The sequence below is a fragment of the Sciurus vulgaris genome (assembly GCF_902686455.1).
Source record: "Sciurus vulgaris genome assembly, chromosome: 17".
Taxonomy (NCBI): Eukaryota; Metazoa; Chordata; class Mammalia; order Rodentia; family Sciuridae; genus Sciurus; species Sciurus vulgaris.
Window position 1 is genome coordinate 37,106,119 of NC_136478.1, and position 25,364 is coordinate 37,131,482.

Genomic DNA, 25,364 nt, shown 5'->3' on the forward strand with positions numbered 1-25,364 from the left:
AACGAAAGGTCTACATTTTTTCTCTATTTAAATTGATAGCCAGCAGAGGGAGCTTAAGAGATACTCTAGATGAACTGTAAATTTTCCTAAGAATTCTTTTCTCTTAATACACATATATACCTGCAGGTACTACTGCATTTATCTTGTATGCATTTTAAACTACTAGTAATAAAGGTTTCTGAAGAGTGTAGTGTGATTTTTACCTTTGAAACATACTATATGAAAACTTTTTATTTTGAGCAAGAAAGCTTAAAAGTGATTAAGATTTCTTGTGAATATAAGTACGGCCTCAGAAAAACAACTTGTGGAGAGGTATTTCTTTAAAGAATTATCAATGTCAGAGTATTCATTTAATATTTTAACTCCTGGTTTAATGCCTGGTTTTGGTTTGGTACCTTGTATTCTTGCTAATTTAAAAAATTTTTAGTGTTTTCTATCTTTTTAGCCTTTAAAACTTAGATTTTTTTTCTAAAACAAAAAAATGTATAATATTTTTTCTTTGCAGCTCTTTTTTGTTTTGGTACCAGAGATTGAGCCCAAGGCACTTAACCACTGAGCCATATCGCCAGGCCCCCTCCCCCATTTAAAAATTTTTTTCTTTTGATAGAATCTCACTAAATTGCTTAGGGCCTTGCTAAATTACTCAGGCTGGTCTCAACTTGTAATCCTGCCTCAGCCTCCTGAGTTGGTGGGATGATAGGTGTGCACCATCATGCCCAGTGCAGCTGGTTTATTTTTTTTCCTTTTACTATTACTTTACAAGCTTTATTTTTACATTTGTATGTGTGTCTTATGTATTTAATTTACTATCTTTTTCTAATTCTATGCTATTCTAACTTTAAAAAAAATATGTTTATTTATTCATTGTAAAACTGAGGCTTGAACCCAGGACCTTGGACAGGCTAGTCAAGCACTGTGCCCCTGAGCTACGTTCCCAGCCCTCAACGCAATTCTTATAGTTTGAACATTCGTGTTTATTCTTAAAGAATACAGTTGTAATAAAGAGTATCTAAGATTCTGTAATTAAAAGACTTTAGGATGGACTTAAATAATTCTTTTCACCATAGTTAAAACTTCCTTTTGTATTTTAAGGAATCTTAAATATCTTATCCTCTAATTGAACAGTTTGTTTTGGTGTGCTCTTTTTGTTATTTTGATATTTTGTCTACAATCTGTGTACCTTTTCTTTTTCCTGCCTTAATGCACTGGCTAGATCTTCCAGTAGTATTGAAAAACATTGGTGAGAGAGATCATTTGTCTTGATTCCATTTGTGGAGGATAAAACTTTTAGTCCTATGCCATTAAATATACTGTTAAGTATTATTGTTCTGTTAATTTTTGAAGAAACTCTTTAGATTGAGAAAATTCTATGTCTTATTGTAGGTTTTTATCATGAACATATGCTGAATTTTTGTCAGATGCTTTTGTTCTACATAATCATAACAACCTTTGAATCCTTTAGCGTGTTAATATGGGTACTTCACATTGATTTTTGGTTATTGAAACCAGCCTAAACATCACTTGATTGTATTGTATTAGGATTTTTATGTAATAGATTCAACTTGCTAATACTTTCTTGAGAAATTTTATGATTTTTGTTTGTGACAGATACTGGACTGTAATGTTTTCATATTTTTGGTTTCAAAATTAGGTGATACTAATTTCATATAATGAGTTGGAAAGTAGTTCCTCCATTTTATTTTGTGGAAAAGACTAGAATTTTTTAAAAAATTTTTGGTAGAATTTGCCAGTGAAACCATCAGGTCCTAGAGATTTCTATTTGAGAAGGATTTTATTATGAATTAAATATTATTATTATATTGGAACTGGGCAGCCCTTTTTATTTTTTATTTTGATATAGGGCCTCAATAAGTTGCTTAGGACCTTGCTCAGTTGCTGAGGTGACCTCAAACTTGTTCTCCGGCCTCAACCTCTTGAGTTACTGGGATTATAAGCATGTGCTACTGTGCCCAGCTCCTGAATTAAATTTATTTTTAATAGTTATTGAACAGTTTTACTCATGTATTTCTATTTGGTTGAGTTCTGTGATAATCAAGGAGTTGACCCATTTCATATGAATGGTTGAATTTTTATGTCTTCTCTTTTTGTCAGTTTACTAGAGGTTTGTTAATTGAATGGCTCTTTTTTAAGAACCAGCCTGTAGTTTCTTGATACAATCTGTTGTTTTTCTGTTTTAAGTTTCATTGATTTCTTATCTTTATTGTTTCTTCTTTTCTACTTGCCTTGATTTTATATGCTCCTCTTTTTCTAGTTTCTTGTGGTAGAAGCTTAGATTGTTGATTTCATGGTTTTCTAACAAAAACACTTAATGGTATAAATTTGTCTTTAAGCACTTTTGTTTGCTTTATTCCCCCAATTTTTTGGTGTTGCAGTTTTATTTTTGTTAAATTCCAAATATTTTCTAACTTCCATTGATAACTGAATTTCCAATTTCTTAGAGATGATTCAATATATCTTGCTGTCAGTGATTTTTTTGTTTGTTTTATTATGTTTAGAGAACATATTTAATATGATCCCAGTTCTTTTAAAATTGTTAGGACCTAGGATATAGATTGGTTTTAGTTAGTGTTCCATGTACACTTGAAAAAAAATTAAGATGCTACTCATATTGTTTAGTTCTGTTTCTTTAATGATTTTCTATTATTATTCCTTTGTGGAAGAGGAAGAGGAGTATTGACATCTCCCAACTATATGAATCTTTTTCTCCCTTTAGTTCTATTTTTGCTATATATATTTTGAACTCTGTTGTTGGGTACATAAATATCCTTGGTATGTCTTTTTTTTTTTTTTTTTTTGCTATGTCTTCTTGATGAACCTTTTGTTTTTATATAATGTCCTTCCTGCTAATTTTCTTTGCTCTACAGTACTTTGTCTGATATTAATACCTTAGAACCAATCCATTTTTCTTTTTTTATTATTTGGTACCAGGGACTGAACCCAGGGGCACTTAACTACCGAGTCACATCCCTAGCTCTTTTTTTAAAAATTTTGAGACAGGGCCTTGCTCAGTTGCTGAGGCTGGCTTTGAACTTACACTTCTCCTGCTTCAGCCTCCCAAACCACTGGGATTATAGACATGCACCATGCCTGACCCATTTTTTCCTTTTCATTGGTGTTTTCTTGGTGTGTTTTTTCTTTATTTTTAATATTTTCTAATTGGCAATATACCTTTATTTATTTATATGCAATGCTGAGAATCGAACCCAGTGCCTTGCCACTGAGCCACAACCCCAGCTCCAATCATCTTTAAAACTACCTTTTCATCATATTTAAAGTGAATTTTTTGTAGACAGTGTATAGTGGTTCATTTTTTTACTTCTGGCAACCTCTGGTATTGGTTATTTAGACCATTTGTATTTAATCAGTTTATGCACTTGGATTTAAATATGCCACTTTATGTTTTCTGTATGATCCTTCTCTTTTTTGGTCTTTTGTTTTTCTCCTTCCTCCTTTTGCCTTTGTGTTCTTTCAACACATTAAAAAAGTTCTTTCATGTCCTTCTAGCATCCTGTGATTTCTGATGAGAAATGTACATCCATTCAAATTATTCTTCCCTTACATGAAACCTTATTTTTCTCTGTTTTCAGGAGATTTTGTCTTTTGTTTTTATTGGTTTGATTATGATGTGCCTGTATATAGGCTTTCTTTGGATTTATCCTGTTTGGGGCTAATTGAACTTAATGTTCATGTCTTTGACCTAATATGTGAAGTTTTCAACCATTTAGGTATTTTTTTCTGTTGCACTTTCTCCTCTTCTGAGAGTCCAGTGACACAAAATGTTAGACTTTTGTTATTTTCTCTTAGAGGTGCTACTGATTTCTTTCATTTTTAAGTATTTAAATTGACATAAAATTGTATTTGTAGTAGGTAACATGATGTTTTGATATATGTGTACATTGTGAAATGGCTAAAATCAAGATAATGAACATGTATTCTACCACATACACTTATTTTTAGTGAATATATAACACTTAAAATGTTCTGTCTTAGCAATTTGCATGTATACATTGTTACTAACTACAGGCACCAGGATGTACAATAGATTCCTTGAAGTTATTCCTCTTAGATAACTGAAATTTTATATACTTCCATCAATGTTTCCCTGACCTAGCCCCACCTCCATAACTACCATTCTGCTGTCCGATTCTGTAAGTTCAGCTTTTTTAGATTTCACATTTTAATGAGATTATAGAGTATTTGTCTTTCTGTGCCTGGTTTATTTCACCTAATATTCTGTCCCTATTGCCACAACTTGTAGGATTGCTTTTTTTTTTTTCTTTTCAAATTTTTATTTGTATTAAGTAGGTAGAATGGTGCAATAGTGCAAAGAAACTTATGCATTTGGGATCTTGTTTCCCTGCTTTTTCACATTAATTTAGTACAAGAAATTAAGTAATATTAAGGGCAATAAAGAAAAGAACATAAATATATGCCAAGTAGCCAAATCTTTGAATTTACTAAAGGATGAACTAAAATTGTTGGCTCTGTTCACATTTATTTTCCCTTTAATTAACTGCTCGGGGGACTGTGAAAAAGGGAAGTGGACAACATTTATATTACAGGATAGCAATCTTTTATTGAATCTTTTTTGTCTAAAACTATGAGTGGAGAGATTAACCTCTTATTCATAAATTAGGATGAGTCTAACATCACTCTCCCAAACCAGTATTATTTATAAAAACGAACCTCTGCGTTATCACCAGGTTCACAGGACTAAGTTTTAAACCCAACTTCAGTTCGATTTTTAAAATCTTCCTGCTATCAATGCCCAGAAACCCTTACAGGGTAGGGGCAGCCTTTTGACAGCAAATTCATCATTCACCAGGAATGTAAAGCCACAAGTTAAACAAAAACAAAAAAAAGCAAAAAAAAAAAAAAAAAAAAAATAGAAAGATTAAATCATTCCAAACAATTCCTGTTTGGTGTCTAATTCTCCCTCTCTTTGCAGACAAGTGGGAGAAGGACCCATAGAGTATAGTAATATTGATTGAATTAACCTCTTTGAAAAGGGAGCAAGATGACTTAGTGTATATGAGGATGAACTTCTGTGGATGACACTGGCATATAAAGTAGATAATGTAAACTTCAAAACCAGATTATAACACACACCCAGCAACCAGCCAGTTCAAATAGATGTTCCTCATCTTTTTTTCTCATTTAGTTTAAAACACAGGTGTATTTTGTTACTTTCCAGTTAAATATAGTGCCAAAATCCTGTAAAACAGAACAGACTTCATATAAATTCAAATTAAAATGTTAAATAATAAAAATTGCTGGCATATTGTAGTTTTTTTGACAGATTCAAGTATATGGGTGCCAGAAAGTAATTCATCTCAGTTACTGGTAAAAAGGTAAATTTTATATACACATTAAAAAGACACTATTATGAGACTAAGTGTCACCTGTCAAAAAAAATATGTAGAATGGAATTTTCAGTAAACACCTGGAATGAAGGGCAAAATTCATATGTTAATTCCTAATTTGAGAAATCAATAAATCATATACATAAATTGATAAAACTGTCTCTGTAGGTCACTAATTCCAAGGACTAGTTAGTAATTAGTTTCTAACTAAATTATTATAGGACATTCTGGTGTATGCGCTCTTGTGATCAGTTTGTTCTGGCAAGACTGCAGCAAGCTCTTGCCCTTGAAAACAACTCAGCAGGCAAAGGCTCTTCATTTAGAAAATAGCTAGATAAAAAAATGCTAAGACCGCAATAATCATTGACAGGACAAGTACCAGGATACACATCATCTTGCGAGACTTTTTCTGATAGTAAGCAGCTCGCTGTAACTGATCAGAGGCTTTTTTAACATGCATCTCTGAGCTTTCCACATTGGCTTCTATGCTGTCAGATCACCTTGGTCATGGATCATCATGGCCAAATGTTTAAATATCTGATTAACATCCAAAATGTCAGCCTCCAGCTGCTGAATAGCTGTTTCCTTCTCTTTAATGAGTTCCAGATCCTGCTCAGTGATGGCTGCTTTGTCTTCCTGGCTGCATATGGTTCCATTCCTCATGACTGTCAAATGAAATGAGCTGCTCCTCTCTTTGCCTCTCTTCTGCAGAAAGACGAGGTCCAGCTCTTGCTCTGGCAATACTCTCCTTTTCCTTTTCAGATACCCTTCTCTGCACAGCCTGGAAATTATTTAAGGCTGCAGAGAAGTCATTCATGAGACGTTCTTTCTGAAGTTTCTGCTGGCACTATTCTCAAGTAGATAAGACAAGGGGCAAGGACCCTAATTCTTTGAGCAATTCATTTGTTTCTGTGGCAAGCTGATTAGTTGAGTGCTGCAACTGTTGCAGATTTTCCTGTTGCTTGCTTGAATCATACTTAGTTCCTAGTTGGCTCATCAAATTTCTTTATCTGAATTGTGGGTTGGCTGATCCACTGAATGTTGCTGCTGCATGTCTGGATGATGCTGTTGAAATCCTGGAGTACCCCAGGTTCCAGTACATGTCTGAGGGACTGTAGGACATGACAAGGAACTGAAACCAGCTCGCCTTGCACTGCATTCTTACCGGAAGCAGCCACCAGAAGGTACCTGCAGGCTGAGGGGGAAACCAGGAAGAGAAAGGGCTGGATAGCTTTTTCTTTCTTTTCTTTCTTTTTCCCCCCCAGTGCTGGGGATTGAACCCAGGGCCTTAATCTTGTGAAGCAAGCACTCTACCAACTTAGCTATATCCCCAGCTCAGGATTGCCTTCTTTTTAAGGAATGAATAGTATTCCCTTATTTTCACATTCCACACTTTATTCATTGTTGAACACATAGGTTGATTCCATAATTGGCTACTGTGAATAGTTCTACAATAAACATGGAAGTGTAGCTATTTCCTCAACATACGGACTTCATTTTTATTGGATGTATATGCAGAAGTAGGATTTCTGAATCCCATGGTAGTTCTATTTTTAGCTTTTTGAGTAACCTTGTTGTTTTCCAAAATGATTGGGCTAATTCACATTCCCATTACAGTGTACAGGGTTCCCATATCTCCATATCTTTGCCAACATTTGTTATCTTCAGTTTTTTTTTTTTTTTGGTAATAGCAATCGTAACAGGTGTGAGATGATTGCAGTTTTGATTTTCATTTCCCTGATGATTAGTGATATTGAGCACCTTTTCATATACCTGTTGTCCATTAGTATCTTCTTTTGAGAAGTGTCTGTGTAGGACACTTTATTTTTTACGTTGTCAAATTTTGAGACCAGTTCTCAAGTTGTTGAGGGTGGCCTTGAACTTGCAATCCTCTTGCTTCAGCCTCCTAAATCACTGGGGTTACAGGTGTGTACCACTGGGCTCAGTTTCTTCGTCCATTTAAAAACTGAATTATTTCTCATCTAAGATGAGTTCCATATGTATTTTGAATATTAACCCCTTACATAGATGTCTTGCAAATATTTTTTTCCCTTTCTATGGGTTGCATTTTCATTTTGTTGTTGCTTCCTTTGCAGAAACTCTTTAGTTCGACATAGTGCCACTTATTGTGATTTTGTTGCCTGTGGTACCCAATCATTGCCAAAGCCTTGAAATATCAAGGAGCTTGTTCCCATTTTTCTTCTAATAATTTTAGTCTTACATTAACTTTATTAATCCATTTTGAGTTGATTTTTGTATATGATAAAAGGGGTCAGTTTAATTTGCATGCTGATTATCTAATTTTCCCAGCCCCATTTCTTGAAGAAACTCTCTCTATTGTGTCTTCTTAGTGTTCTTGTTGAAAATTATAGGCATACCTCAGAGGTGTTGCAGATTTGGTTCCAGACCACTATAATAAAATTAATTTTCAATAAAGTTAATCTCAAATTTTTTGGTTTCCCAGTGCTTATAAAAATTATGTTTACCTTATATCATAGTCTTTAATGGCATTGTCTAAAAATTGTAGTACTACCTTGATCTAAAAATTTTGCTAATAAATGCTAATGATCATCTAAGCCTTCATTGAGTCATAGTCTTTTTGTTGTTGGAGGGTCTTTTCTTGATGTTGGTGTCTGCTGAAGGCTGGAATGGCTATAACATTTTCTTAAGAGCACAGTTTGCTTTGTCTTTTGACTCTTCCTTTCACAAAAGATGTCTCCATAGCATGTGATGCTGTTTGATAGCACTTTACCCCTAACAGAACTTCCCTCAAAATTGGAGTCAGTCCTCCAATTATTGTGACTATTTTATTAACTGAGTTTATGTAACGTTACTAAGTCCTTTATTGCCATTTCAACAATGATCATAGCATTCTTCACCAGGAGTAGATTGCATCTCAAGGAACTATTGTCTTTATTCTTTTTTTTATTTTAATTTATTTTTATTGTAAACAAATGGGATACATGTTGTTTCTGTTTGTACATGGAGTAACAGCATACCATTTGCGTAATCATACATTTACATAGGGTGATGATGTTTGATTCATTCTGTTATTTTTTTCCTTCTCCCCACCCCTCTTTTCCCTCTATATATTCCCTCCTTCCTCCATTCTTGCCTCCCTCCCACCTCCCATTATGTATCATCATCCACTTATCAGCGAGATCATTTGTCCTTTGGTTTTTTGAGATTGGCTTATCTCACTTAGCATGATAGTCTCCAATTTGATCCATTTGCCTTGTCTTCATTCTTAAGAAGTATTTCCTTATCCATTGAAGATTTATCATGGGATTTTAGCAAATCAGTTACAACCTCAGGCTCCACTTTTAATTCTAATTCTCTTGCCATTTCCAGCACAGCTACAGTTATTCATCCACTGACGTCTTGAACCCCTAAAAGTCAACTATGAAAATTCGAATCAGCTTCTTCAAAATTCCCGACATCTAGAATGGTGACCCCTTTCCAGAATGTTTTCAATTTATTTTGCCCAGATCCATTAGAGGAATCACTCACTATCTATGGCAGCTATAGCCTTGTAAAATTTCTTAAAAAAACACAACTACTTGATTCATAGACTGCAGTATGGTTATTGTGTTAGCACACAAGAATATTAATCTTACATATCTCCATCAGAGTTCTTGGGTGATGAGGTGAGCAGTCATAGTTTGGAAGGAATCTTCTGTTTTTTTCCTGAATAGTGGTCTCAGTTACCATGTTGTAGACAGATGTGCTGCCATCCAGGCTTTGTTGTTTCATTTATAGAACACAGAGTAAATTTAGTGTATTTCTTAAGGACCCTAGGATTTTTTGCAGAGGTCATAAGTATTGACTTGATCTTAAAATTTGCTGCATTGGCCCCTAACATGATTTTGAAGCTTTGAAGCCAAACATAGACTTCTCTCCAGTTGTGAAAGTCCTAGATAGCATTTTCTTCCAGTGTAAGACTGTTTACATTGAAAATCTGTTTAGTGTAATAGCCACCTTCATCAGTTATCATAGCTAGATCATTGAATAATTTGCTGCAGCTTCTACATCAGTACTTGCACTTCTGTGTTTTGGAGATGGCTTTCTTTCCCTTTAACCTCATGAACCAATCTCTTCTAGTTTCAACCTTTTCTCCCAGTGTCCTGTCCTTTCAGAATTTATAGAATTGAAGAAGTTAAGGCCTTGGACTGGATTAGGCTTTGGCTTATGGGAATGTTGTAGCTGTTGTGATCTTCTATCTAGATATCTGAAACTTTGTCCATATCAGCAATAAACCTTTGCTTTGCATTTCCTTTGAAGTGGTACTTTTAGTTTCTTCTAAGAACTTTGCCTTTGCATTTTCAATTGGGCTAAGGTTCAAGAGGCCTAGCTTTCAGCTTATCTTGCTCAACTTCCAACATGGTTTCCTTCGTAATCATTTTAGCTTTTAATTTCATGTGAGAAGTGTGTGACTCTTCACTTGAACACTTAGAGGCCACTGAAGGGTTTTTTGTTTTTTTGTTTTTTGTAGTACTAGAGATTGAAACCAGGGCATTGCACATGGTAGGCAGGGCCTCTATCACTGAGCTCCTTTCCCTGGTCCTTTTTTATATTTTATTTAGAGATAGGATTTCACTAAGTTACTGAGGATCTCACTGATTTGCTGAGGCTGGCTGTGAACTTGGAATCCTCCTGCCTCAGCCACCTGAGCCATTGAGATTACAGGTGTGCACCACCATGCCCAGCCCTTTTTATTTTTTATTTTACTTAGAAATGGTCTTGCTGAATTGCCCAAGCTGTCCTTAAATGTGTGATCAGTCTCCTGAGTAGCTGGGAAACAGGTGTAACTGGGATTCTAGGTATGTGCTACTGCACCCAGTTCATTATAGGATTATTAATTGGCCTAATTCTGACATTGTTAAGTCTCAGGGAAATAGCAGATCCCAAGAAGAGGGAGGGGAATAGGCCAGTCAATGGAGTGGTAAGAACATGCCCATTTGCAGTTGTGGAGGCTGGTTAGCCAAGTTGAAAATTTATAGTGCAAGCCATCAAGAAAGGCAGGCAGGAATTCTCAGACACAAAGTGAAGCTTTTGTTCACAGGTGGAACTTCTTTTTGCAAAGAAGCCCGTCTTTGCCCTTAAGATTTTTTTAACTGTTGAATAAGGCTTACTAAGAATGTCTAGGATAATCAGCTGATTATAGAATTTATATTTTCAGGTGGGTTCTTTCAGGTTTTTTTTTTTTTTTTTTTTTTTTTGGTTCCTTTGAAAGGACACTAAAGTTTATCCAACCTGTTGGAAAAGATTAAGTCCGAAGTCAATAGATATCTTTTATTGCATCACTGAATATCAAATTGACTCTCCAGGACTGTGTTTCTGTGGCTGGATAACTTTTAGATCTTATTCATCCGCCTGCTGAACTGTTCCTTTTTCAGAAACATAAATCCCATCCAAAGATTTTCTGATATCTTTGTTTTTCACTGTTGTGGCTTGCTGAATTAAAGCAGCTGAATTTGAAACAAATTCAATATTATTTCCTTCAAGGATTAATTAATCTTTCTGAGCTTGAGACACTGAGCAAGCAACACCTGTCCTCATACGAACCCTGCGGATATATTTTTCACCCAAGAAATTTCGGACTTCAACAAGAGACCCATTCTCCTGAGTAACAACGTTGATGGGGGAAGTGAGCGTACACAGACCTCATCTTGTAACGAAAGCCCAGTGTAACACCCTTGATCATGTTCTGTACATGACTACAGATCGTGCGAACAGTGGCCAATTCCTTCCTCTTTCCATTTGTCAACCCGAAGCCTCTTCTTTTTCTTTCCAAGGAGGCTGAGTTCTGCATTAATATGATTGAAATCCCTCCGGAGGGTTCCTCTTGGGCCCTTCACAATAACTGTGCGTCCCTTCAGAGTAATGTTGACATTCTCTGGTATGTCAACAGTCTTGATTGCTGAGAATGGTCTTCATTCTTCATTCTCGCAGTAGATGCGGCAAAGAAGTCTTTCAGTTCTTTTTTAATCTACTCTAATAATCTCTGACTTTTGATGTATTTAAACTATTCAAATATAACATGATTATTGATATATTAATGTCTTCTGTGTTGTAGTTGTTTTCTGTTGTATCTGTCTTTGCTTTCCCTCTTCTTGCTTTCTCTGATTATTTTATGTAACTGTTTTCTTTCCTCTCTTAGCATATCAATTATACTTCATTTAAACTTAAAGTTAATTTTAATTAATTTTAGTGACTGGGCATGGTGGCACATGCCTATAGTCCCAACTACTTGGGAGGCTGAGGCAGGATGATTGCTTGATCCTGGAAGTTTAAGGCCAACCTGGGCAACATAGTGAGTCTTTATCTCCAATAATATTAATAATAATTTTAGTGGTTACCCTAGAGTTTGCAGTATAAATTTACAGTATTCTGAGTCCATTTTTAAATAATACTCTACCAGTTCATGTATGGTACAGATGTAGCAGTATTCCCAATTCTTCCTTCTTGTACCTCTATAACTTTGACTTGTCTCATTTATTTATATGTTATATAAATGTGTTATATATGTTATATATTGTTACTTAAGTAGATACATTTTTGATCAATTAAGAATAAGAAAAATAAAACATTTTATTTTACTTTCATTTATTCCTTTTCCAAAGTGCTTATTGTCTTTATATATTCAGGTTTCTGACCTATATCATATTTCTTCTCCCTGAAGAACTTTTAACATTTCTGGCTAGGCATGTCTCTTGGTAGTGAATTCCTTCAGTTTTTGTTTGGAAAAGCATTTCTCCTTCACTAGTGAGGGCTAACTTGACTGGTATAGAATTCTAGTTGTTGTTTTTAATTGTAATACTTATGTATTTCACTCTTTACTCTTGTTCCTTATTTTCTGACAATCTGCTATAATTCTTACCATTGTTCCTTTATAGGTAAGATGTGTTTCCCCCCACCTGCCCCCATGGTTTATTTCAAGATTTTGTGTTTGTTTTTTTTCTTTTGCTCTTTCCAAGGGGGCTAAATTTTTTGATATTTATTCTGCTGGGTGTTCTCCAACCTTCCTGTATCTTGGTGCCTGTCACTAATTTTGGAAAATTCTCAGCCATTTTTACATACATACATATACACACAGACTTACTGATCTTCATCCCCCATCCCCATTTCTTGGCTGGTATTCCAGTTATACTTTTTTGTTACCTTTATGAAATATTCCTCAGTACTCAGAACTAAATAGTTCTCTACCTCCCCACCCATCTTTGCATAACAATTCAAAGTTCCTGTTGACAGACTTTTTAAATTCAGCAATGATTTCCTAGAGCCAGTTTTGTCCCATCTACTGACAAGCCTATCAAAGTCATTTTTCACTTGTGTTATACTGTTTTTTGAATTATGTAAAATTCCCTTTGGATTCTTTCTTAGAATTTCCATATTTGCACTTATGTTACCCATCTTTTGTTGCATATTGTGTACATTTTCCATTAAAGGCTTTAAAATAATAGCTATACTTATTTCCCTGTTTGGTAATTCTAAAGTTCATCATATCTGAGTTTATTCTGAATGCTTCCATTGTCTCTTCAAACTGCCTTTTCTTGCTTTATAGCATGCTTTGTAACTTTTTCCTATAAGGAAATAGGAGATGAGGTAAGCGTTCTTAAATATGAGGTATTCTTTCTTTTTAAAGTTTTATTAGGAATTGGGCTGTTTAATGTTTGCTGTAGTTGTATTCTTGTTTTTATCTCCACAATTAGATAAGAGAGAGAAGAAAACCATATCCCTCAGCCTTTGGATACCGTCTTTGATAGTATACTCAGGCAGTTCTAGCATTTCAACTTCCTTAGTTTAGGCCCTCTGGACTCATAGTTCAGCTGACCAACCGAATTGTTAGAACTCCTTCCTGAAGAGTTATATGCTGTTTGATTCCTAGCTGCAATTTCATAACACTTTAAATTTAATCTTGGAATGGCATAAATAACAATATTTTAGAGTCAAACAGACTTGAATTTGTATTCTGGCTCTGCTACTTACTGGCTGTGAGATTAGGTTGCAACTTCATCTTTCTAGACCTCAATTTCCTCCTCTGTAAATCCAACATAGATTAAATAGATAATGTGTTTAAAATGATTATCAGTAGTAGTTATTCATTAAACCATTGTTATGATGAAACTGCTACTGTACTGGAGAATTGAGAATATAAAATCTGTAGAGCAGGGTGTCAGGTTTGATGGTAGGTTTGCTAAAGCCTTACCTGGAGTCAATCTAGAATAGAAGAATTGTTTTCTTATAGGCCTTTCCTCAAGAAATGATGTAATTGGGTCCAGTGGCACATGCCTGTAATTCCATTGATTTCGGAGGCTAGGGCAGGAGGATCACAAGTTTGAGGTCAGTTTGGGAAACTTAATGAGACCCTGTCTCAGAATAAAAAATAAAAAGGACTGGCAGTATAGCTTAGTGGTAGAGCACCCCTGGATTTAATCTCTGGTGCCACCAAAAAAAAAAAAAAAAAAAAAAAAAAGTGACTTTGCTATTAGGCAAAAAGAACTAGTGCTAATAAATACCATGTTGTATTAGACTAGGAATAAAAGGAAATGTTGAGAATATAAAAATAATTGTTTTGATAATTTGAGAAGGATTTTGACATAGGAATTTGCTGAAGGATAGGAACAAGTAAGATCATTCATTCATTAATTCATGAAATGTGTATTGAGAACTTGATGAGTACTAGTTACTCTGTTAAGGCTCTAGGAACATAGTGGTAAAGATTGCAGACAAGATCTCTGTCCTTGTGGAGTGTACATTGGGATATGGGTAAGAATACACAATAAAAAAGGTCTAATAATTATATAATGATACTTAAGTTTTGGTGGTAAGGGAAAGCTTTTCTGAGATGGTGATAGTTTAGCATCTTGCATCTGTGAGTATATAGTCTTTGACAAGTTTGGAAATTGGCCATTTTCTTCCCTACAGCTCACTGTTGCCTGCTTTATTCATTAGTTTTGTTTTGTTTTGTTTTGGGGCAGTCTTGCTATGTTGCCTGGGCTGGTCTTTGAATTCTTGTGCTCAGTCTGTTCTCCTGTTTCAACCTCCTCAGTAGCTGGGCCATAGGCTTGCACCACCAGCTTATTGTTTGTTAAGTGTTTTCTTCCTTGTATTCTTTTTGAATAGTTTCTCTTGTTGCTCTTTTCATGTTCAGCAATATTTGTAACATTTAAACTGCCTTTAATTCCATCAAATGTAATTTTTCATCTTCATGGTAAAATTTTCATCTCCAGAATTTCAATTTGAGATTTAAAGAAAAGATTACTTCTTCCAGGTCTCCATTTAACATATTTTTGACATATTTTTTCTCCAGTTTCCTGGAAACTAGAGCAAATCAGAGGCTTCACCTTATTTGTTTTTTGTCTCTGGCATCACTATCCACTGTTGCCTGCTATCCAGTGTCTTGAAAATTGATCTTTCATGTATCTTATCCAGATTTTTAGTTCTCTCAGACAGTTTATATACTCTTGAATGAAAATGAAAGTATCTTGCCTCTATTATTTAGCTCATATTTACTGTTAGGGCTTTTTAAAAAATATATATATGTTTTCAGTTGTAGATGGACAATACCTTTATTTTATGTGTTGCTGAGGATTGAACCACATGCCTCACATGTGCTAGGGAAGCGATCTACCCCTGAACTACAACCCCAGCCCTACTGTTAGGTTTTAAAGTGCTTAAGAAGGCCTCTGGTTGGTTACTGTCAATAGAAAACATTTTAAAGTTTGATTTTCTTAGAGTATGGTAAAGCATATGCCATCACTTTGGTCTCTATGTTAGTCTTCATTCAGAGTCTATTAACAGTACAACGATCAAAAAGATCTGATATTTTTCTCTTTTTTAATTAAAAAAAATCACTTCTGATCTTATCAGCAAGAGAAATTGGCTTCAAAGTCTTTTTTTTTTTTTTTTTTTTGGCAAACATTGGTAACTTTTACTTCAAAGACTGTATAGTAAATAAACAGATACATCTTTCAGTGGGTTCTCAAGCAATATACAACAAAGCGTGTACTTCTTAGCAACATCACTATAAGACAGCAATGTATTCTCTTTAACTTTTACCTGTTGTAATCCACTACAGGGTTTCCAAAACTTCTGCACATTGTGCTTTTCATATCAAATTTTTATTAAAGATCTTAGCTATTTTCTAAATGAATAACCTTTTTATTGGATTTTTCCCAATTACAAATGAAATTTCATTTTACATCTATAATTAGAAACAACACTTACTATGGGACTGTACAAATTTAGGTCAAAATAAAAATATATGTATTTTGTAGCTTCATAAAACATCATTTACTGAATCTTTAAAGAAAGTAGAAGTAACAGCAATATATGTAAAAGTAATGATTTAATGACTATAAGCAAGACAAAGCAATAGAATTGTGCTTCTTTTGCAGACTGGGGACAATGAAATGTTTAGCTACAATTTTCCATACAAACATGAAACAATATTCATATAGAATAAACACCCTCACAAATAACTGATGGGTGATGAACAAACACCTAGTTCGACCAAAGCAAAACACAAACTGAAAAGTGTTGAGGTTGATCATGTTTTAAATTTAACATGCTTGCTCTATTTAAATACCTGTAGAAGCTCATTATAAATTGTATTTCCAGACATTACAAAGAAGGCATACTCCATTGTTAAAGCACTGCTTAAGTTTGAAATTATTCGTGTAATACACATTAAAATAACTTTAGATAAAATGCCTTCTTCCAGCACTTAGCTGGTTTATTTAAAAATTTGTTTTAGAATTAGTGATAAATATACATTTTAAAAACACAATTCCACTATAACCAATGGAAAGTTAAAACACTATGTCCATATTCTTTAAAGCTTTTCTTTACTGCAACAATAATTCTTAAAGCAAACATGTATTATTGGAGAAAAGTCAGTATTATGATGACTTGTCAATTGCTTCCAATGAACAGAATTTAGAATTAGATATCCATGTTGAAAATAATCTGTGCTGGTAAAAGCAAGGTTCAACATAGGGCATGGGAATCTGCAAAGGTCGAACCAGCTGGGAGAATTTTAACAATCATTTCTGAATGCATGAAACACAATATTTTCTTTATAGTATTTATAAATATATCATACAATACTGTTTCCTGTTATGTCATATACCAATATGGCATTGTACAACAAGCATAATGCCATCTGATTCTTACAAAAGCGAATCATTTAAACAAGTCAGTAAAATAAAGGGTAGTACCCGCTTTTAGGCATACAGATTGTAAAACTTAAGTTTACTTTTCCTTTGATCGGTTTTGCGTAGCAACAGAGAAGTAAAAATCAAACAGGAATCAAAATGGCTAAATATGCAAGAAATTGTTATTCACAGTGACATGGCTACATAGAATGCATTACTCTATGCTTATTCTTTCTGTTTGTTGAATTTCAAGATAAAAAGCACTTGTTTTCTACAGGTTCACAAAACAGCGTAATAACAAGAACAATCAAGGAGAATGTAATGGAAGCATTAGTTGAGATTAACAAACTATGGCCCAATGCTTCTATCCACTGCAGAGTATTTCCAAACCCAAACAATGGTTACAGAAACCATTTCACATCTTTCCTAACACACAGAAAAACAAAACAAAACAAAAACAAAAACCTTGCCTGCCTTCTCAGAATCCAATTCTTTATAGGAACAATCTTTCTTTTCAGTTAACGTCCATATGAATATCACATCTAGTCCATCTTTTATAGTCAAATTTAATGTCACTACAAAAGAAAGCAAATTGGACGATAGTCACATGTATTAGCATCTATAAAGCTGTAATGGCATGAAGATATCTATATAAATCAGGAGTTTAAAACTTTTTCCTTAATAGTCTCAGGAATCAACCAGATGAAGTTGCTGACGACCCATTTACTGATGACTTTCGAGGTCTATTGGCAAAGGAAGATTGGTGGTTACCACTGGGGCTGTTGCTGGTTCCATTCATGGTACTGGAAATGTGAGGAAACTGTGGATGAGGAGACTGCACTGGAGTACTGGGGCTAGGCAAACAAGAAGAGGTGGAGGGAATACCTCCTGCTGGGCTGTTGGCCTTGTCACTCCCAGAGTCACTTTCCAGTTCTCCAGCATTTGTCAGTCCATCCCTCTGGTGACTGATCTTCATTCTTTTACAAGTAGGTCGAACTCTGTATTTCAAAGGAAGTGGACCATTCCTTCTCCAGGTATAAATGTATGCAATATCCATTAGTGTATAGTAATCCTTCAAAGGTTCCTCTTCATACATAACATCAATCTGGAAAGTATTAGGTATGTCCATTTTACTTCTGAGAAACTTTCTTAAGTGCATCACAGTCATTGCTGCTGGGCATCGTAAATATCTTTTATCATTCACCTCCTCCTTAGATTTCTCTTTGTCTTTGTTTACTTTCCGATCCAATCTATTCTGGTCAAAGAATTCAATAGATAAGCTTATTATCTCATCATCAGTTATAATTCTTTTATCTTCATCTGCAACTTCTCCTCTATCTTCATTAGAGCCATTGGCAGCATCAGCTGAAGGATGAGCTGCATAAAAATCTCTTCTTCTCTTCTTTTCATTTTTGAAAAGCCCTGGAACTAATTTGTATACGATATCTTGAAGAGTTTTATCAGACCTTATATTCAGCAGTGGTCTGGTTTTGTGAACTTGGACATCACAGATAGGACAATACTTGCTGGTCTCCAGGTAACGTACAATACATGTTTTACAGAAGGAATGTAGACATTCTATTATGGTTGTGGCATCAATGAAGTACCCTCCACAAAGTACACACATTAGGTGGGGATTTAGCTCCGTGATCTTGATTCTGGTTGTTCGATGCATTTCTGCTTGATGAAAGATCACTTGGCATCCGGCCACCGCTGCAACTCCGCGCGGAGCCCGGCCCGAGCCCCGAGCCTCCGCGGGCGTGCGGGGCCGCCGGGCGGCTTGCGCGGGGGAGGGGCGGCTTGCTCAAAGTCTTTTGTTATTTATAATGCTGTAATGGTATCACATTCCTGGGCTGAGCAGCTTCTCAGATGTAGTTATCAAGCATTTTTGTGGTGTTACACATGACCCAAGAACTTTAGAATGTGTGTTGAGGTAGAGTATCATTTTAAAAAATTGGACTAAAGTCTACCTGACATACAGTTTACCTTTTTAATAATTTTAAGTGTACAATTCAGTGACATTAAGTACATCCACAGTCACCACTATTTCCAGAACTTTTCCAGCATTCCCATACTGATATTCTTTATCCATTAAACATTAACTCCCTTTACCCTTTTCTCCCAGCCCTTGGTAACCACTACTCTATGTCTCCATAAATTTGCCCTATCTGGTACCACATGTAAGTGAAATCATACAATATTTGTCTTATAGTATCTGGTTTATTGACTTAGCATAATGTTTTCAATGTTTCATGTGTGTCACCCAACAATTTCATCCCTACTACTCCATTAAATGTATAGCCTACATTTTGTTTTGTCATTCATCTGTTGAACACTTGGATTGAATTCACTTTTTAGCTATTGTTAGTAATGCTGCTATAAACATGGGTGTAAAAGTGTTTGAGTCTCTGCTTTTAGTTCTTTTGGGTGTGTACTTTGGAATAGTATTGCTGAATCATATAATAAGTCTTTTTAACTTTTTGAGAAGTCACTGAACTGTTTTACATGGTGGCTGCCTCATTTTATAGTTCCACCAACAATGTGAAAGTATTCCAATCTTCTCACATTCTTACCAACACTTGATGTTTCCTGACTTTTTTATAGAAGCCATCCAAATGGGTGTGAAGTGGTATCTTAATTGTGATTTTGATTTGCTTTCTCTAATGAATAATGATACTGAACATCTTTTCATGTGCTTATCAGCAACTTATATATCATTTTTGTAAAAATGTCTATTTAAATCCTTTGTCTATTTTTTAATTGAGTTTGTGGTTTTGGCAGTGGGGGGGGGTTATGTTTAATGCCCAAATTTTTCTGCTGTCCAAGAGATTTATTATAGAAACCATAAAAAATGGTTTCATGTTTCCATCATTGCCCATATGTGACACATCTTTCTTTGTAATAGATGAAGCAGATGGTGGTTCCAAGTTGCTTCCCATGTATTTGGGCTGTTTTCAGAGTATACTCCTTCTGTTTCTCTATGGCACACTTCAAGAAAAGAATGTCTGTCTAGATTCAAGAGATATAACTTGGGGGTAAGGCGTCCCAGGACTCTAAACTTGTTAGATTTCACTCCCCCACCTCCCCTTGGTGATGCTAGTGGTTGAACCCAGGACCTTGTGCATGCTAGGCAAGAACCCTATCACAGAGCTACATTCCCAGCCTCAAACTTCATTTAAATTGGTTGGAAAAATTTATCTGTATAGCAAGATATAAACAAACCCACTCACTCCTTGGCTTCTGATTTCTAAGATCTACAAATAAGAAATTCACTTATTTATAATTTCACATTAAGAAAATTGCTTCAGCTTCAGTAGTAGCAGCACTGACACAGGTGTGCCATGTGCCTCTCTTGGGTGAGAAGCCAAGTATACTTGGTGCTATGGATACAGATAAGTGTAATGTTGATGGTTTGGACGTGAGGTGCTCCCCCCAAAGATCCTGTGTTAATACAGAAATATTTAGTGGTGAAATGGTTAACTTATGAGAGCTGTAAGCTAATCAGTCTATCCTAGTTTAAATAGGCAGAGTGGTAACTGTAGGCAGGTAGAGTAGGACTAGAAGTGATGGGTCACTGGGTGCATGGCCTTAAGTGGTTCACCTTCCCTGCAACCATTTCCCCCCTCTCTCTGCTTCCTGGAAACCATGAACAGGGAGCAGCTTCTGTCTGCCAGGCCCTTCTACTATGGTGTCCTGCTTCATCTTGGTTCCAAAGCAATGAAGTCAGCTGACCATGGACTGAACCTCTGCAGCTATGAACCCAAATGAACTTTTCCTCCTCTTAAATTGTTCTGGTCAGGTATGTGATGAAAAACTAACACATGTAATTTCTGCTTTTCATTAGGAAACTCAGGGTTGTTGTTTGTTTGAGCTGGGATCTTGCTGTGTTGCCCAAGCTAGTCTCACAATCTTATGGGCTCAAGTGGTGTACTGCAGCTTCCTCAGTAGTTGGAACTACAGATATGCACCACCTTGACCAGCAGAGTTAAAAGTTTTAAATGTAAATTTTAAGCCTATAGAAATATAAAGCACCCAAAAAGTTAAACTCATGTTTGTAACAACAGAAAATCAGTTGAACACATTTTAGTGCTCTTTTATAATAGTGCCAACATTTGAGTGTGATTACAAATAATTAAAACACAGGAAAGAGTTACCATTTATAGTCACTATTCCAAATGTGTTCCATTTATATGATTGTGTTTAATATTATGAATCAATAAATTGAAGTTCAAAGAATTAAAGTTGCTCAGGGTCACATGGTCACAAGGTAAGTGACAAAGTCTGAATACAAAAACAGTGTGACCCCAATTTTGTAACAGAAGTGCTGACAGCTTATTGGATAAGAGAGAAATAAGAAATGCATTTCAAATTGCTTGATATTATTGTCACTGGCTGGGAAAGCAGCATAGATATTTAGAAAATAAAGGATATTATACAAAGACTTTCTTTAAAAAAAAAAAAAAAAAAACCCTTGAGATTATTACATAAAAGTGCAGAAAACCATGTTAACTTTTCCTGATTGATGCAGGGGTTTTTTCCAGATTCAGAGTTTCAATTTGGGTATTTTGTTCACATTTTGACTAGCATTTATCTCCATTTTCTCCTCATTGGTCTCACCATCTCCTCTAAAACAAAATGTCCTTTTAAATATTTCCTTTCCTAAAGAGTTCTTACTATATCCTTATTTTTATACCTCTAAGCCTTGATGACTTGCCTAACCTGTATTTAATGGATTATTTTTATTCATTTGAAGTTTCAAATTCTCCAGTTATCTACTCTGACCATATCAGAGCCCTACTTTCTTTTTGATTCTTGACAAATGTACTTTGAGCCTTTTGTCGTGTATTTCTTCACTTGCAGTTGGCTTCCCCCCACCCTTGACCTTTTTGGTTTATAGAAGCTCATGTTCCTTCTCGCCAAGTTGAAGTCTGTAGACTATCTCTAGAATTTCTCTTACCAAATCAATTTTCAGATTCCTAAGTTGGAAAAATCTACCCTTGAGTCAATCAGCCATGGCCAATTTGATGAGGGAAAGAGTTCCATAGTACATACATGGCTACCGGGAGTCCACTGATTTAGACCATATTAGGGGAATTTCTTGAAAAGGCAGAATATTTGTGAGCCAGGTACTCATCCAAGAGATGTCTGCCACAGTCTATAGACCATGGCCTTGGAAAAGTCGTGATGTTTGTGTTAGTGAGTTTTTCATCACTGTGACCAGAATACCAGACATAAACAACTTAAAGGAGAGAAATTTTATTTTGGCTCACAGTTTATTTGGATCCATGGTCAGCAAGTTACATTGCTTTGGACCTGAGTTGAGGCAGAATATCACGGATGAAGGACAGGGTGGTAGGAAGCTTCTCAACTCATGGCTGCCAAGAAGCAGAGAGAAATGAGTGAGAAATAAGACATAGTCCCCAAGGGCACATCCCCAGCAACCTACATCCTCCAGTGATATCCCACTGCCTATAGTTTCTACCACTTCCCAGTAGTCCATTCAACTAACGATGAATTAATCCACTGATGACATTAGATTCTTCATGACTTAGTCACTTCCCAACAGCCCCACCTGTGAACATTGCTACATTAAGAATAACATGAGTTGTGGGGGGATACTTCATATCCAAACTATAACAGTGTTCTTGTAAACAGGATGAAAAAACACTATCTGAATTCTGAGAGTTGGATGTAATTGTAGGCAATGGAACATCCTGAGATCCAAAGAAGGTAGACTGATATCAACCTGGAGCAACAGTTCATCAATGATGAACTGAAGGGCTCTGCTCACCTCACACTGATTTAAGCATTTCTCTCAGTGGCCCAAATGAGTTATCCCTAGAGTGCATGTGTCTACAAGTACAGAAGCTATGGTCCTGGCATCCTCAATGTTGTTAGGCTGTTGTAAGAAAGTGGCACAGGTGTCATGGTGGCACACACTGGTAATCCCAGCTACCCCAGAGGCTCAGATGGTAGGATCCTTTGGTCCTAGGAGTTTAAGACTATCCTGGGCAACATAGGGAGATCCTATCTCAAAAGGAAATGGCACTCATTTGTCATTTTTGAACCACTTTTCATCAACTCCTGGATGGCAAATCCAGGAACTAATCTCCCACAGTGGCAGCTAAGTGGGTTTCTATCAGAGTCCCCTGAGAATGAGTGATACAAAAATGGGAAAATGGCTGGAGTCAGTTCATTCCTTCACTCTCACACCAGACGACATTGTGCTTTTTTCCTGGACTGCATTTAGTGAAAGTTAGAAATTTGGATATGCCCTTTTTATCTTATCTGTTCTTTCACGTTTTCTCTTTGTTTTGGTTTTTTTTTTTTTTTAACTCTGTTCTGGGAGGTTTCTTCTTTTATTATTCTTTTGAGCATTTTATTTTAGCTATCATATTTTTAATCTCATCACTTCTTCTTGTTCTCTATTCTTTTTCAGTTTAACCTGTTTTAGTTTTATAAAATCTTCCTTAACTTTGAGTGAACATGTCTTCTATTCCCTGATTATCTTCTTCAACTGGAGCTTTTCATGTTTGTATATATTGGTGTTTCCTTTTCAGGATGCTAGTTTTGCTAATATCTTGTGTTCTAGTCATACTTAAGGGAGAATGTCTATGTAACTAGGTGACTTTTCCCCCAGGGAGAATTTTGTAGGTGCTCTGGGTGTAGGTGGGGAGAGGTAGTTAGAACTCATCTTTAGGTTGAGGCCACCTGATTACTAGAATGGGGATTTGGGGCACCAGGTTAAAAAACCTTGGATTTTTCAATATGAATTGTTTAATTCCTTTGGAAAGAGTTGTCAGGGACTTGTTTACTCTTGCCTGTGGGTAAATGCCATCTGCCAGTACTTGGTTGGTCTATGCATGAGGGACTTGAGGTGAGGAGAACTTGGGGTTGGAGAAAAGCAGGTGGGTAGAACTGATCCACCATAAGGGCTTGCCCGGGTTCCTATGGCTGACTGGCAACCCTCCCCTCTAGCCCACATGTTGGTTATCTCTTAATCCTCTGTCATCAGTATTCTGGCTTCCAGAGATGTACTGACATTTTCATCCCTATGTGGTGTTTGCACACACTTGGTCCTTAAGCTATGGGTTTATTCCTTTTTTTACTTTCATTCCTTTAATACAAAGGGTCCAAGGCAGAGGGAGCAAGTCTGGTTCATTAAAATTTTTTTTAACTTCATACAAATTTAATGTTTGTTATCCTACAAGTAATATTTCTTGCCAAAGAACTATAAATTCATGCATTATTTACATTAAAATAATTTTGTTAAATATACAATTAATATACAAAAACATGATCATTATCAAAATGCAAATACAAAAGCATATATTCTATAGAAAGGGAAAATGACTTTTTTCTTCCCTTTTCTTCATCCCAGTTCTGCTTTTTCCCCGGGAAGTAACTGCTGTTAATAGTAGATATATGTGTATGTCCTTCCCATATATTGCTTATGAATTTACAGAACTGTGTCATCTGGTTATTAGTCTATTTTTTCAAATTAGATGGGATCAGGTATTATGTGTTCTTGTGAAAATTTTTGTAACTTGTCTAAATGCCTTGGGTAATTTTTCATGTCAGTAGACGTAGCAGTATCATTGTTTCCCTTACTGGTTGACATTTAAGTAGTTCACAGTTTTTCTGAAAAGGCAAAATCTATTTCTTTCTTATTTCATTGACCCTTAGAATGTTTCCCACTGAAAAATGTGAAATCCTCATCATATCTATAAAGAATCTCAATGGTTCAACTGAAAAATCAAACTGGATGAAACACAGCAAGTTGAACAGATTGTGCATAATATGTGAAAATATTTAGAAGTACAATTCAAATATAAAGCAAATAAATTACCAAATTTTCTTTTTTAAAATCCATGTTCATGCATGAAATAATCAAATCACAATTTATTTTGCTTGGAGTTAAAGAAACAAGCCAGTTTGCATTTCTTCTTAATTCTTCATAACAGTATTGAAGTATTCCTGTTTCTCCCTACTGTTCTTTTCCTGTTTGTCTATTTCCTGCCTATTTTTGTAGTTTATTCTCCATGCTGTAAATACTTGCTTTATCAGTTATTTTGTTGTTGTTGTTGTTGTTGTTGTTCTGGGTATTTTTTGTTTGTTTGTGTTTTGCACTGCTGGGTATCAAATCCAGGACTGAACAAGAGCTCCACCACTGAGCTATGTTCCCAGCCCATTTTAGGTGTTGAAGCCAGAACTAGTTTAACCTCAAAGGGCTATCAAAGTGTTAATTTCCAGATGAGTCCCATTTAAAATGATGGGAACATCTATTGACTATATACATTCATTTTTTGGGTCCAGATCCACATCCTCTGTGGACAAAAGTAGATGTCTCCACTTTTGAAGAATAGAAATCCTTTACCCATGGCCAGTTCTGCTAGGTCTTTATGTTGTTCCACACCAAAAAGTTTTGAGAATTCTACCCTGTTATCACATTTCTTCATCTATAGAAACCTGGTAGTCACCAAGCCTCCCTCTGCAAAGTTGGATAGTAGACAACTTTATATCCTGCTTTTAACAAGAATAGCTACAGGCTGTCATTCACTGAGCACTTAACTATGTGCTATGGGCACTTTTGTATGAGCTTCATGTTCATAATGTCATTTAATCCTCAAAGCAATCCTATGTAATAGGCTTTAATGTGGATACTGGGGCTCTGAGAGGTTAAATAAGTCACATAGTTAGGTTTAATAGTGCTGGGCTTCAAAGCCAGTTCTCATAGTGCCAAAGGTTGGGCTTTTAAACTCTTTGCTATACATTCACCACTTAAGATACAGGTATCTACCTCCAATTTCTTTCTTTCTTT

General features: G+C 35.6%; 1 protein-coding gene and 2 pseudogenes across 3 annotated transcripts; all 3 read right to left on the minus strand.

Moving 5' to 3' along the window:
* Positions 1–5,482: 5,482 nt before the first annotated feature.
* Positions 5,483–8,550, minus strand: LOC306647990 (syntaxin-12-like; annotated as a pseudogene). Its single transcript has one exon. The product of its transcript is annotated as a syntaxin-12-like (transcript).
* Positions 8,551–10,661: 2,111 nt separating this feature from the next.
* LOC306649221 (large ribosomal subunit protein uL6-like) lies at positions 10,662–11,321 on the minus strand (annotated as a pseudogene). Its single transcript has one exon. The product of its transcript is annotated as a large ribosomal subunit protein uL6-like (transcript).
* A 4,680-nt stretch (positions 11,322–16,001) lies between these two features.
* LOC306647837 (polycomb complex protein BMI-1-like) lies at positions 16,002–18,262 on the minus strand. Its single transcript, XM_079117377.1, has one exon. The coding sequence runs from the start codon at positions 18,216–18,218 to the stop codon at positions 17,238–17,240; it is 981 nt and encodes a 326-aa protein (XP_078973503.1). The 5' UTR covers positions 18,219–18,262; the 3' UTR covers positions 16,002–17,237.
* Positions 18,263–25,364: the final 7,102 nt, after the last annotated feature.

Excerpts from the sequence above, each read along its gene's own strand:
- LOC306647837 (XM_079117377.1), bottom strand. The coding sequence starts at position 18,218 with ATGCATCGAACAACCAGAATCAAGATCACGGAGCTAAATCCCCACCTA.